General features: G+C 34.8%; 2 protein-coding genes across 14 annotated transcripts in view; one reads left to right on the forward strand and one right to left on the reverse strand.

Annotated features, from left to right (window-relative positions):
• The window catches only part of LOC105326294 (myeloid-derived growth factor), a 125,057-nt gene that overhangs the window by 89,074 nt on the left and 20,543 nt on the right, over positions 1–15,440 (forward strand). The gene's annotated exons all lie outside the window — the stretch shown is intronic.
• LOC105326296 (uncharacterized) lies at positions 1,542–14,016 on the reverse strand. Of its 12 annotated transcripts, none has more exons than XM_034467281.2 (10): positions 13,892–14,016; positions 10,062–10,303; positions 9,545–9,748; positions 8,913–8,936; positions 8,272–8,292; positions 5,754–6,710; positions 5,512–5,617; positions 5,184–5,346; positions 4,592–4,689; positions 1,542–2,653 (listed from the first exon to the last, which is right to left on the reverse strand). In XM_034467281.2, the coding sequence occupies exons 2-10, from the start codon at positions 10,201–10,203 to the stop codon at positions 2,521–2,523; spliced, it is 1,848 nt and encodes a 615-aa protein (XP_034323172.2). In that variant the 5' UTR covers positions 10,204–10,303; positions 13,892–14,016; the 3' UTR covers positions 1,542–2,520. The 12 variants fall into 12 exon arrangements, with proteins under 12 accessions (XP_034323172.2, XP_034323165.2, XP_065943284.1 ...); XM_034467274.2 differs by having other exon boundaries at positions 8,272–8,295; XM_066087212.1 differs by lacking the exon at positions 13,892–14,016 and adding an exon at positions 12,305–12,446 and having other exon boundaries at positions 8,272–8,295.

The raw sequence follows: 15,440 nt of genomic DNA on the forward strand, positions 1-15,440 counted from the left end.
ATCGGAATATAACACATCCTTTCTTTTTTCAATGAAATAAAAAGTTTTGCTTGTATACATTTGTGCTTCTGTTAATTAGATGGTATAAAAGACACTGTAAACGTCTGATTCATGCTATAGTGTGAAAATATCTGATTGAAAAGATGTAGAAAAATCTCATAGTAAAAAAAACAGAATGTATGCTCTGGAATTTAACCCTGCGTCTGACTGTGTATAGACTCGTGCAACAAGTGACTATTAAGGCTCAGATTTCCCGATTTAAATCCCATTGCCCAGCACTTATTGATAATGATTAAAACATAAAATAAAAATTCAGACTACATGCATGTGAACATTGTAGAATATGAAACTTTTGACTTACTATCTTCGGTCTACTGAGTCACACAGCTGACCTATTGCAATTAGTCTGTCGCCGCCCGTCGTCCATCGTTCGTCTTGCGTTAATATACGTAATTTACATGTTTAACTTCTTAACTTACAAGGCCAATTATTACCATTCTCGGTTTGGAGCATCTATAGGATACGAGAAGCCCGAGTCCTCATTTACGGGGCAAAATAAGCATAAAGGGGCCACATTTTCAACAATCTTCTTCTCTACTCCCAAATATGTTAGAAAAAAACTAAATGCATGATTATGATGTCCATGAAGCCCTCTACCAAAATGCATGGCCCCTGGGTCAGGGGTTCATGCCTAAGGACAGGACCAATTTGGTCATGTAGTGAAAATGTAATAAATCATAGAATGTCCTCTTTCTAGCCACAGCAGGCCTAAGGGGAGATAAATTGAATGCATTAATCTGTGGTTCATGAAGCCCTCCACCAAAATTGTGAATACATGTTTTTCTTTGTCGGTAGTTCAGGTCCTTGGTCGAGCCATATAGTGAAATTGTATTTATTCTTAGAAAATCTTCTTCTCTTCATCCAAAGTTGGAGGAGGATAAACTGAAGTCATGTTTATGTTATTAATGTATCTACCTAAATTGTGAAGTTCATGACCCCTCATGACACTTAGACCTGTAGGGACATTATGGCCACATAGTGAAAGTGTCTAAAATTTTTATTTTTTCTGTACTTACACGGTTGTGGGAGATTAACTAAATTCATTAATTGTTATCTGTTATCAGTGGCCTTGTCCTTGTCCAAATGACTTTGGATTAAGTTCATGACACACCCTCAGGTCATAAGCAATGTTTATGTAAGAAAGAACTTCCAATGTTTCTCCATAAAAAAGATGAGGACCAAACATGAACTTTGCACTTTTCCTCCCAGTGACCTTGACCTTGCCAAAATGACCTTGGGTCAAGATAATGCCAAATCCTCATGTCATAACCAACTAACTGCCGGGGGGGGGGGGGATATAAAAATAATAGAAAATATCAATTTTGATCACTTTTGAACCCTAAAATTATTCAAAATAGCTTACAAGTGCCATTTGTAGTCATGCAGGTCAATTCATGTGTATTTCTTAGAATTAACTAACACCATGAAGTGACAATAAGTTATTACTCCACACATGTGACCAATTAAAATAAACAATAATAAAAATGTACATGTACATGTACAATGTACATGTGTTTAGTTTTATTGACAAAAGAATTAATAACAAAATTTTTTAAATATAATAATGAAAACAAAATATTTGTGTCTTAAAAACAATGAAACAAGACAGAATATCATCATCACAGTGTCAATATCACGTCCAGCAGGTGCCCCAGTCATCACAGTGTCAATATCACATCCAGCAGGTGCCCCAGTCAGTCCGGGCTACCAACTATGTTAGCTGATTTCTAGTTATGATTAAGTCTTCATATCTGAACTACTTCTGAATTGGGATTTTTTTTTTTTGTAAATGTAAAAAAAGAATATTCAGGTATGGTGTTTTAGAACCAGCTCTTTTGGAATCCCATTAGACAGGTTAAACTATTACATGTAATCTAATATAATGATACTTAACGGAATTCTATCACTAGCAGTATATTGTAATATGATTCATATACAAAGCTGCTATTCTGTTACTGCTATCACCAATAAATACTATGCTATCAAAAAACATGTACAGTATTCCAATATCTCTGGGATGTGAGTTCGTTGAAAGGATTTTTTTCTTCAAAATTACTACATCTGGAATTAGAAATTACAGGTACTCTATAAAACTGAAAATTCAACAGCTACAAGTACATGCATTATGAAAAGATTCAAGTTGTTGAAAAATAATCTTAAATGATTGATTTACATAAGAGAACTTACAGTGAGAATAGATTACAACATGGACATCAATGTAACTTAACATTAGTGAACATCAATGTAACTTAACATTAGTGAACACTTAAACAGAGACAATGCAAGTGTAGACGTATCTACATAAATCAACAGTGCTGAATTTATCAACAGGATTCAGATACACTAAAACATGGATTTCTCAGATACAGTTACTAAAAATTGAGCTGGATTTCTGAGTTATGGATGGAATAATTTCACTGTGTTTATCATATAACTGTCAGGCTGGCATGGGGGGTAGGACTAGCTTTGTGTGGGTCGTGAGCGGGAGGGGGAGTAGGACCGACTCCTCATCCTCTGGGGTGAGGGAGACCTGCTGCGGGCCTCCTTCTCACTCTTCACAATGGTCTTCAAGTTTCCTAAATGATGAAGGGCTCTGAAAACCAGCAACAAAAGCTCATAAAGTTTCTATACAATTATCTTTACAGCATATATTCTGTAAAGCATCTATATTTTCATATTTACAGCAAGAACAGTTTTCAAAAGAATCTTAATTTCTTTGTCTTTGACAGCAAAAAATGAATGAACCTACAACTTGTGAAGCTGCACATGTGTAACAGGTGTAAGAATTTTAGGCTGTCACATACCGGAGAGCTACAGTTCTTTACAGGCAAAAACAATTAACTATACCTAAATGTTGCCAATTAACTTCCCTCAGAAATTCTTATAAAAACCCCCATCAACAATAGAATAGTTATAGTTTATTTAAGAAATGAACTCAATATCTACCCAAGTTATACGAGTATAACCTGGGTTGGGGCAATTTACGCTTTATAATCCGCGAAGCGGATTATAAAAAAAGCGTAAATTGCTCCAACCCAGGTTATACTTGTATAACTTGGGTAGATATTGAGTTCATTCCTTATAATTTAATTTTCTGTAATTTGCTGTACAAATTGAGTCCGTTTACTTTTAAAAATGATATTAATCTGTTCAAAATTCAATCGTAACGTCAAGCGGATTAGTACGTTTTTGACGTTAGTGCATTGTGACGTGCAAACCAGGTTATACAAATTTAACTTAATTTTTCTATCCAATCAAATGCCGCGTTACAACCAGAATTAAATTATACAGGTATAATGGTAGAGGTAAAATGACAAGACGTACTTCTATTTTTATGTTCATGAGGGCAAATACTATTTGAGTGTTACCTTTATGGTCTATGTAAGGAAAATAGGTCTAAAACTAGCATCAATTTTTTACGAAATATATTGAAAATTTTTTGCTCTCTGATGTACTGCTCTGCAGCTACATATTGTGATTTTATAAGCTCATCTGACAGTGATTAAATAAATAGAGGAAAAGGAGGTAAAACAACATTATGATTTGAGATTTAAGAGTTAAACTACTTTAACAAATTTATACAATAAATTAATATATTAAACAAAAGTTTTAGTTTAAATTACTTTTCCAATAGTGAATACACAGCAACATCTAACAAGTGAAAAGCTGTCAATATGACAGCAAACCGGGTTTTCTTTTATGTAAACTGTATCCATAATCCATGTCAACCCTTATCCAGTGAAATGGAGTACCCTACATGTATATACAACATTTTGCCAAAAAATGACTAAGTTCAAAAGCTAGTATTTTTTTCATAAATTATCGGAAATCAAAATCCTAGCAATATGCACACCTCTGATATATGTACAATTGATCTGCAAAAGAACAACTTCTTATCTTGAAAACTGTAGGAGGAGTTATCCGTACAATGAGGGTACCCTATATGCAACATTTTGCCAAAAAATGACTAAGTTCAAAAGCTGGTATTTTTTCGATAAATTATCAGAATCCAAAATCCTAGCAATATGCACACCTCTGATATATGTACAATTGATCTGCAAAAGAACAACTTCCTATCTTGAGAACTGTAGGAGGAGTTATCCGTACAATGAGAGTACCCTATATGCAACATTTTGCCAAAAAATGACTAAGGTCAAAAGCTGGTATTTTTTCGATAAATTATCGGAAATCAAAATCCTAGCAATATGCACACCTCTGATATATGTACAATTGATCTGCAAAAGAACAACTTCCTATCTTGAAAACTGTAGGAGGAGTTATCCGTACAATGAGGGTACCCTTTTGGCAGCCGCCCGCCCGCCATTTTCACCATTTTAATAACCGGATTTTTCCGTTGGAAAACCCGGTTAAAAATTACTAGTACCGGTAGTCACCCAATACATGTACTTATAACCTACAGTGCCATTGTCATCTCATAACAATTAATACCTGTAGATATATTCATATAAGTAGGTCTATCAAGAGGTTGATGGATTGAACACACAGTTACAATTGATCAGTGGACACTTACTTTTCAAGGGACTGACCCCCGGGCTGTTCCTGCCAGTTGTAGCCTTTCAGGGCGGGGATCTCATCCTCCACCTTACCATTGCTAGGAACAGCACCAACCTACAATACATAGCCATAGTTAAAACAGCAAAACTCGGCACTAAAATTAATACCATACCCATCTTCACAAGCCAAGTGGTTAATTTGTTTTTCTCATCTTTGATTGGCTGGCAAAGACATACCATGAATCAGTGTATATATTTTTCTAGATTCAATTTGTGTACGTTATTTGTCAAAGCATCATTTTTATAAAATATTTGCCAAGTGTCCTCAGATAAGCTTGATTACTTTAATATCACTTGCTGGCTCCACTTCATATGCTAATCTAGCATATGCTCAAGATCATATCTATAGACTAGCTGCTACATGATGTAGGTAAAGAGTATAACCAAAGAACCAATTTTAAACATATAAACTTAGCATGTAAGGACAGGTTAATCTCATTGTAATTCTACATATGCTATCCTGTCACACTCTTGTATGACTACTCGATGGCATCAGACCTCTTTTACCAGTAGATTTTTGTTGGTGGTTTGGATTCTGGCGACTCTTACCTGTAGATTTTCGATGGTTGTCGGATTTCCCGCAGCGTGTGCCGCAGCCTCTGTCTGGAGTTTAAACAACATGTTCTTGAGGGCTTCCAGACTGCCTGGCTGTGGAGTTCCGGTCAGTGTGTCTGTCTGTATGTCTTCCTCCGATGGAAACACTGGTGGCTTCCTATCAATAGATATATAATGATATGATCAAGCCAGGTCATGAGCTATACGGTAAGTTACTTCTGAAATGAAGATCATCTTAAAAGATAGATGAAATAAAGAAATAGAGTGGTCATCTGTAAGTAGATAAATCCTTTTAATTCCTGCTTAAAACATGTATCCTTACAGACTGGGTGCCACAGGTTTCTCCCAGGACCGGTCTCCTTCCAGCACCATATCTGTGTCAGGACTCTGAGGGCGATGGGTCAGTCTCGGCCGGGCTGGGGATGCCTCTGTACAAATACATAAAATGTCATAATCTTGGTTAGATTGTTGTATTCTGCATGAACACAGATCACTTACTGTGATCACCAACAAACTGAATAAGTGGCATAAAATAGTTTCTTGTTTCATGGAATTCCCACTAACCTGGTTCAATAGGGCTGGCTCCAGTAATGTCACTTTTGTTGGGGGCAGATATCCCAGCTAACAGTGCTTCTGTATCAAGACTTGAACAGCGAGGGCGACGAGATGTATTGAGTGAATGATCTCCCTTTGAAGTTTCCAAGTATTTATCCAAAATATCACTACTGGTTGCACTTGTGTTTCCAGCTTTTAACACTTCTGGTGCTAACTTACTGGAGAAGTTATATGCCTTTCTACCTGATTTTGGAGATTTTAATGAAGATTTTCCTGGTGATTTAGATAGCAAATCATTGAAATCTAATCCAGGTGGGTTTGAATCATGTGATTTGTTAAAACTAGATTGGGCCACATTTTCAGAGAAGCCAACTCGCTTCTGAGGTAGATCCGCAGTGAGGCTAGAAATTTCGGATTTATCCAGTCCATTGACCCAGCTTGGAGCTGGCCTACCAGACACTAGATCCCTCCTGGACCAGAAACTCTCACTGGGGTTAGAAATGTCCAGGGCATCGATCCAGCTGGGAGGTTTCTGAGTCCGGGATGAATTGAGGTCGTAGCTTTTGACAGGAATGTCATAGGCCTGTCGGGCGGGGTTACTGGCCAGTCTCTCGTGATGTCTGAATGAGGACGGGGACACCGATCTACTTCTCTCCCTTGGCTGGGACGACTTGAAGCTCATCGGGGGCGGTAGATTGGCCAGCCCACTCCTCCTTGAACCACCAAGGATATCCTCAACACTGGACATGTCGCGCTTCTGGGGGGCAGCCCCTACAGTCTTTGACCTGTTTCGGGGGTTCTTATAAGAGTACACGTGTCCCTTTCTATGGGCGGCTGCCCCCGGGTTCATGTTGATCAGAGTGTCTGTGTTAGCACTCTCTATGTCACTCGGGGCATCCCTGGGGAGGCGCTCGTCACTGGCGATTCTCTTCAACAGCTCTCCCGACTTATTCAAAGCTTCATCCACTGAATGGTAGAAATCAACAAAGGTTATATTATCCAATTTTGTATCTTTCAAACTATTTGCTGATATGTTGTAAATGACCTTGACACTTTCATTCCTATGATTTTAACAAACATTGAACATGGTGAAACATTATGTATCCAATGTTGCTAAACACGAGTAGCAATCATTAGTGTTACGGATGAAACATATTGTTAATTTAACACCTTTTCATTATCTTTTTCTTACCTCAAAATCTCATAATTCAACATTTATTGAAATAAAAAAATATGTTTATTATTAAGAAGTAATTAATCTATAAGGTTAAAAAAGGTAAATAGCACCCATAAAATTAAATCAAATAGAACTTTATAGTGGACTTAGTTAAGACTATTCCTTCCCATTACCACTGTTAAAGAACTCATTGACTCATGTCCCTATACCAATGTACATAGTACGCCACAACACAGAGAATAGTACATTGTACCGAGATGTACACTTACATGACACACTCATACTCTATTATACTGTACACATGTGTTTTTGTATAATAATTATTTAGAACATTGCTCTTAAATTATTGCTATTTTCATTTTGTTTATAACATATTTTTAATGTACAATAATTTATTTTACTTTAGTAACCTGTATACACACTGAACATATAGAAAGCTGGTACATTGTACCAAGATTCAAACTAAGTATTTATTAGTACGGTAGTTTACATCATTACATGACATTGTATCACTATAATTGTCTTCAGTTACATACACTCTGATTACTGAACTAAACTGTTAAAACAAGATTACATAGTCACATGTACTAACATACTGTATCATTGTACATGCATAGTCTTTATGCATAGTTTAAAGTACACTGTATAATGTGGTTTCTTTAAGCAAGTAAAACTCACAGTTTTGATTATATGTATATTCATGGACAATAATCCAACATAAAAAATTAATGAGATAATTCTTATGTCATTAAATTATATTTAACATTGATTTCATGACTTGACTACTAATTAAAATCCAAGGATATTGGTGTTTGACAAATGATGAAACCACAGTATATTGTACAGTCCAAGAACAACAGACAGAGAGAGGTGACAGAATATGGAGTCAACATACAATCCTGGCTCTCACATTGCTCTCTAAGGTGGATGAATGATGAGCCCGATATGTAAATATGGGTGTTAAATAGCAATGTGTATAGAATAAGATCTATGCATCTGTAGAGTTTCAAGTTAAATCCAATGCTGTCATTCTCGTTTCCAAAAAATTCAGGTAAATCTGATGCATTTTTAAAAATTGTGAGTTTTTTTAAAATGAACAAGCATTAGATTTAACTCTCTATATCACATTTACATGAATTGGAAGAGAGAGAGAGCTACATGTATATCTAGAGCTGTGTTAGCAGAGAGAAGCGGGTATAGAAGTCTGGGTTACATGCATAAATGAAGAAAATAAATGATATATGAATTCTTGGTTACTTGAACAACAGATTAGTTATGAAGATGAACAATACATATACATGGAGTCTGGATTACAACATCTGACAGATAAGTAATGTAGTGCATGCATACCTCTGTACATGTCCCCATAACCTGCTAATGTATATAATAAATCCCATCTAATGGCCAAGCCTCATACAATGCTCATTGTTACATATAACACCATTACCACCATTCTCCCCAGACAAACAGGAGGCATGCTTTGGTATAGAGTCACAGTGGGACCTTGATTATACAGTGTCAATATTCAGGGGTTATATTAGATTTATCATACATGCATGCAAATTATTGTTATTGTTGTCATCTATCAATTAAAAATAGTTATCTATACTGCTTGTTTTTTTCCCTCTCATTGTATGGCAATAGAGTTACAAAAGTATCATACATGTGAGACCCTGAAAGATGTTGGGGACGAGGAACAGAAATGGCAAAAGAAATGCAATGACATGATATTCTAGCATAACATATTTCAACCTAAATTGAATTAACACTACATGGCAAGTTGCAATGAATTACGGTATTCCCTTTTCTATTTTTCTATCAGGTGTTTTTTGCTGCATGATGTGTGACTTGTTGATTGCTTGTGTCTTAATCTCGTAAAATACTTGAACAAAGTGGGGGTCATCTTTTGAATACAATATAATTGTAAAACGAGACAACTACTCTCAAAACATGCCTTCACTCTCTAGAATTGTACAGAGCCAACCTCTTACCCTGTTGGTTTCTCCTCTCTCGCTCTGATCCAAACAAAAACAAGTCATTGCAAAATTTTTTACAAAGAAAAAACTGACTGAGTGAAGTATATCAAGTAACGTTTACATGTATTATACTAAGATAAAATTGTAAATCATTTCTACCTCTACTTTAAACTTGTAAATACCCTATAACTTTGGATCATAGAAAATTGTTTGATGATGTTTGTAATTAATTTATGGCTTTAAAATCTATATAGGAAGAAGTTAATTTTTAATTTCTCTGTAACAGTGGACATTACCAAACAATCTTTGTTACCAGTACATTATATTAATTGTCATGTGTGAGAGTCATCATCAAAGATGTTATCACTGAAGTTTGTTCATGAATCTGAAGTGCAAAGACTAAGATGGTCTAAGTTTAAGGGAAAAAAATATTAAGCACCTGTGCAACTACAAGGTTCAGAACTATAGATATTCCAAAATCATGAGTTTCCAAAAAAATAAAAATCCAAAAAACTTCAAATAACTTCAGTGAAGGTAAATCTCTAAACAATTAAAATACTTGTCTCAGTACTTTAAAAATTATTCTCTAATTGACCACGCCTCTAACACTGAGATGTATCAGGTAAATGTTGTAGATTCCTGCCTACCTTCGGCCCTCAGAGCCATGTTTCGCTTCATCTTGTCGTACGATTCATTGATAGACTCCCTGGCGGTCGCCAACTTGAGCTCCGCAGGGGTATCCCTGACCCCTGTCTGTAGCGACCGGTCAGCCGTCAGGTGAAGCGGGGACTTTGGGTCCAAGAGGTCAGAGACGTTCTGACGGTAGCGACCTTTGTGTTTTGAGGTCAGGCCTATAAAGAAACAGAGAAATAAATAAATGTCTACAGAAAACCTGATATACCAGTAGATTATTATGGCAAGATGGAAACCCTGCTTCCCTCACCTGGATACTGGTGCATGTAAGATTCTTGATCAAGCCTCAAAAGTAAATTCAATTTACCTTTAAAATTGCCTGATAGGCTTCTAAAGACTCAGAAAACAGAGGTAGACTCAGTTCCAATATACCTGCAGAGTGGGCTATGTAAAGTTCTTAAAAGCCTCAAAGGAATTTCACCTGTTTACCTGAAAGTGTATAGTCTATATGTAAAGTCAGTTCCTGAATACCTGCATACTGGTCCAGGTAAGCCTCCAAAGCCTCCGAGGCTGAGGTAAAATCTCGGCTCCCCACCATGATCCGCGATCCGTTGCAGCGGATTCTGTTCAATCCGTGGAGGAGGTCTGTGGGAGGTTCTAAATCCATTGTCATACTGCGCCAAATGGAGACTGGTCCTGGATGAACTCGCTAATCCATTGTTGTACAATTCTATCTACCAGTGCACAGCTCTACCAGTCAACCCTCTGTGTATCTACAAAAACAATTGTCACTCGTATATTACAAGAAAAAAAACCATTACATGTTGAAATTTTTTTAACGCTTGATATTAGCTGAATTTGATCTAATATGGGTTTTCATTGAAAATATTTTACATACTTGTTGAACTATTATAAGATCTTAAAATCAGTGTCAACCTTTTTTTGGGGGAAAGCTATTACCATGTTCAAACACCATTATTTGCTTTTAACAAATATATCTTCATTATTCTTTTTTTCTTCAAAATGGAATTCATTCCTAAATGTATGATTTCAAGTAGAGGATACATGAATTAAATAACTTTGCACAACTTGAAGTTGGTAAATGTATGCTACACCCCCTCATATCAATGCAGCAATTGTCAAATATTTGTTAATCCTGTGTAATCCAATTAACCGGGTCATAAATTAACCTATCACAGACTGTGCCTTATCAGGATAAAGCTATCTCATGTCAGGCACTGAAATAGCTGAAGACTTTAAATTGCAAGAGTTTTATTTCATGTTCAATCTGCATGGTTGGGTAGTTTTCTGAGGGATGAACAACTTTATCAAGTCAATGGGTGATCAATTCCATCATTTAAATCTATTAACTAGTATCTGTGATGAGTTCATTCCACAAAGAATGTATACCAGAATATTGCTTGATGGTACCCTTCTTCAAGAAATGTTCTTTCCAAATTTTGCAGTAGTTGTTGGTGTCTATATATAGCTTGCATAAATGTGGCTAATATCTTTACTGTATGATGGCCAAACAATAACAAAAATGGAAAAAAAGAAAATGGAAAATGTATAAAATCTTCTGGTACATTTTTCAGATATTCTACAAGAACATTTTTTGTTACAGTATGATAATGAATCTTATTTAGACAAGATCGTCACACTGCTTTGAGGGACCATAATCTACAGAATTTCTAGTAAATACTGCCTTGTTCTTGTAAGCCAGGTTAAACTATATGTTTAATAAACAAAATCATTATAAAAGTCACTCTTCTTCTAAATTTTGTGTGCATTAACTTTATACATACCGTACCACATATCTAAAATAGGTAGAACATAAAATTCCTGAAGAAAATCAGATAGTAAGAGATAGTCTGTGGGTGCAATAATACAGGTAAATCCCGAACACAAACAAGGAGTCTAGGTACAGCTAAAGTCAGTCCTATAAATCTAGAATATATCAGTGATGTAATCCCCCAGTCACCGATCTGTATACTCTACAGTCCCCACACTACGCCTTTCTATCACCGCTAGAGAAAAAACCCAGAGATTGTGGAGTACCCACCAATCCAAGCTCAGACCTGCATACAGCCCAGAAATGAAAATATTTTAAATGTCTGACAGCAGTCAAATAACTCATAGTGGCTCCATGAAAAACAGAAAATAAAACATAATCCCTGGCCTGAATAGGTAGTTATTGAACTGAATCCAATCTTGTGAGAGGCACACAAATAATCATTGTGATACTGGCCATTTACTTTTCCCTTTAAGTTGCTAATGGCTTAATGGCCGGGGATAAACTTTCCCCAGTACACACTATAAAACACACCAATTCTTTGCTTACTGTCATCTACAAGATTCTGGTAAAAATGTAGCAAATAGATTACCAGTAAAAATCGAAAGACTTTCTGAAAGCATTTTTTGCACATTTACTTACTTTTGGATGAATTGGGTTTGAACTCAAGGTTACGTTAAAGATCTCCGCTTATCTGATTTCAACTCTTTTTGTGTTAAAAATGTTTTCATCAAGATTCACAGGTGAAAAGAAAATTCACAAAATGAACAAGAATTGACAACTTAAATCCAATAAAAGTTTTGTCTTATTAAATCTACAGCAGAATATCGACAGGTAACAAATACCTCAACACCTGACAGAGGTGTTCTGCAAGATACCTAGAGATCTTCTTTAATGTTAGGAATCCACAATTCAATTGCTTTGTATCAACTCTACATTTCAATCTCATTGTTACTATTCCATACATTTACTGTAGGTATACCTTTGAACCACGAGTCTCCCCTGTAGGTACATAGACTCTACAAGCCTGACAACCTTTGCCTGTTCCTGGATTGTGTTTATCACACAGAGTTTCGAGTAAGCTCTTCATATACCACCACACAGTCAAGTGTTTGGTCAACAGCTGGAAATGTTGATTTTAGTTTCCTGCTCTTGTTTACACTTTTCTGATACCTCTTTATTGTCATATTAGTCTTTTATTTGTTTACCTATCTGGGATATATACAATTCAAAGGAACTATCTACAATCAATCTTGTCACACAATGCAGCTCAATTATTTCATTCTGGTTGAAATGCCTCATTTGGAGGGCTACAAAAACTTAACTATATGTAGTATCAATATCTATTTGCTTCCATTATATGATCAGACGCAAAATGAAATAAAACCATCATTTTTAGAAAAAAATAACATGTCTTGTTTTTAACATGTTTAACTTATAAAAAATCAAATTTAGGACCTTTGGTATGAACTCATAGTAACAGTTCATTACCGGATTACTTGTTATAGAAGTACATGTACATGTATAACAAACCTTGGTAAATTTTACACTTTTTTACTCTTTAAGATGTTAAACTTTAAAATTTTTAACTTAATAAAACATAAACTTTGCCCATTTTTATAATGTTTAACCAAGGTTTAAATTAAATTGTATTCAAACACCAGCATGAACAATTTTTTTCATATCTGATCCAAGTTTTTAAAACTGTTTTACTAACCAGAAGCTGATGCAGTCAGTTATGGGAACAACTGAGTTGGCATTTTAAAATGAATGGTCTGGTGATAATTTTTGCACTGGGCTTCAACACTCATACATGTGATAATTATGTACCAGCAGTATGTAAAGTGTTACAGAAATAAATATTTGTACATTTTTCAGTCACTCGCAAATACTGACCAGAAATCTCTTTGCCTACCAACCATCATGACCATGCAAAAAATTTTGGTGAGTACACGCAAGCACTCACTTTTCTGTCAGATCAAGCATTGGGAATTTTGGTTAAAGTTTGACACATGGTCTACCTTAGCATGTTCGCTCTACACCCAAAACGTAATTTTGTGTAAATTTGGAAACTGTATCAACCATGGTGTAGAAATGTTTAAAAAACTGCTCTTTTACTCTACAAAAATATAGTGTATGCATTGCAAGAAACAAATCTGATACTTTCAGGAATCGTGAAAACTTTGAAGTACAATGCAAGTTTTTTTTATATCATCTACAGCTGGAGACAACAATGAACTGTCATTCTGTAATCTTATCATAAAATCAATATATTGAGGGTTTTACCATTTTACTGAATTTTAAACCGTGTTGAACACGAATTCGGGTGAATGTTATTTTTTCTCCTTTGGCTTTCAGTCCTTTCCCAACAAAATACCGTTTAATGCCCTAATACATACAATAAAGATAGTTTCCTTTCGAATAGTGTCATTGGTTCTTTAAAAGTCAAGTGTTGACATGTTTCAGCACAAGAAATTATCATAAAGTTGCAAAAATTGTCTTAAGAAAGTAAATGAATAATGATCAATTGATTAAAAATGTCTCTTCTGAAGTAATGAATTCTTCATACCTCTTCAATTTGCTTGAACATTATCACTTGGGACGTCTTCTACATTTTTCATAAATTGAAATTCAAGTTTTGCGGGAGCAGACAACAACCGGAAGTTTTCTGTCAAAAACTTAGTTAACTCGTTCGTAACATAAAGAACTTTGGTAATTTGCTCAAAGGCATATTCGGGAAACAGGGATGTGAAACTAGTTAGAAAGAAATAATACGTTATCGTTTTTTAAATGGACTTTTAAAGGTGTAAATTATAAAAGATTAGTCATCAAAAACTAGATAATCTACTTGACACCCAAAGAAGTAAATTTTAAAAAAATATTCACCTATACAGCAGTTTGCTATATTTTATTTTTTTTGTCTCAGCATGACAAGAAACTACGAAAGACGAATAGGGCCACTTAAAAAAATATTTTTATCTCGTAATTACGAGAAAAGATCTCGTTATTACGAGTTAATTATCTCGTTATTACGAGAAAAGATCTCGTTATTACGAGTTAATTATCTCGTTATTATGAGAAAAGATCTCGTAATTACGAGATCTTTTCTCGTTATAACGAGTTAATTATCTCGTTATTACGAGTTAATTATCTCGTAATTACGAGAAAAGATCTCGTAATTACGAGAAAAGATCTCGTAATTACGAGAAAAGATCTCGTTATTATGAGTTAATTATCTCGTAATTACGAGAAAAGATCTCGTTATTACGAGAAAAGATCTCGTTATTACGAGTTAATTATCTCGTAATTACGAGTTAATTATCTCGTAATTACGAGAAAAGATCTATTTTTGAAATGGCGCGTTTCATTATTCTATTCTTTTTATATAAAGTGTATGAACTACTGCAATGTCTATTAATATACACTTACTTAGCACATGTGATCATCGTTTAAAACGCATAATTTGAAATAAAATCAGACCAAGCAGTTTTAAAGAAATTTTAGAAGAATTAGCAAAGCAAGTTGATTAAAAAATTCATTGAACTATATGTCAATAATTAAGAAGGATACGTGTTATTTTTTTTCAGACTCAAAAATGTTTATATAAAATCAATTATTTTCAATATACATGTAGGTTGTGTATGAACATATAAAACACAAATTCGGGTAAATCCTGTGTATCCATATCCTTGACTGAAACTATATAGTCATTAAAGTGATCTGTAACTAATAAAACTGTGTTTTTACGACTATAGGACTACCTGGTATTTACGTCGGAGTGGGATTATAATATATATAAGTTGAATAGAAAAATTACATAAAGTTCTTTCCTTTTATTAATACCAGATAAAATGTCAAATCCAATCATTTTGATATGTAGAAATTAATGAATAATGATCATTGTTATTTTTAAATATTGATCAAAATTGAATCAACGTTTCTGGAATGAAAAAGATAGACTTCAAGTGTGATCCAGTCGAATTCTTTTTCAGAAACGCACCAATTTATATAGATCTTTTCTCGTAATAACGAGATCTTTTCTCGTAATAACGAGAAAATTAACTCGTAATAACGAGAAAATTATCTCGTAATAACGAGATCTTTTCTCGTAATAACGA

The sequence above is a fragment of the Magallana gigas genome, chromosome 6, assembly GCF_963853765.1.
Source record: "Magallana gigas chromosome 6, xbMagGiga1.1, whole genome shotgun sequence".
Classification (NCBI taxonomy): Eukaryota; Metazoa; Mollusca; class Bivalvia; order Ostreida; family Ostreidae; genus Magallana; species Magallana gigas.

Bases quoted from the DNA above. Each gene is read 5' to 3' on its own strand.
- LOC105326296 (XM_034467274.2), bottom strand. From the start codon at position 10,203: ATGACAATGGATTTAGAACCTCCCACAGACCTCCTCCACGGATTGAAC. The intron at 5,618-5,753 runs GTTAGTGGGAAT...GTATTTGTACAG, and splicing joins AGCCAGCCCTATTGAACCAG to AGGCATCCCCAGCCCGGCCG. The intron at 4,690-5,183 runs GTAAGAGTCGCC...TATGTATTGTAG, and splicing joins CAACCATCGAAAATCTACAG to GTTGGTGCTGTTCCTAGCAA.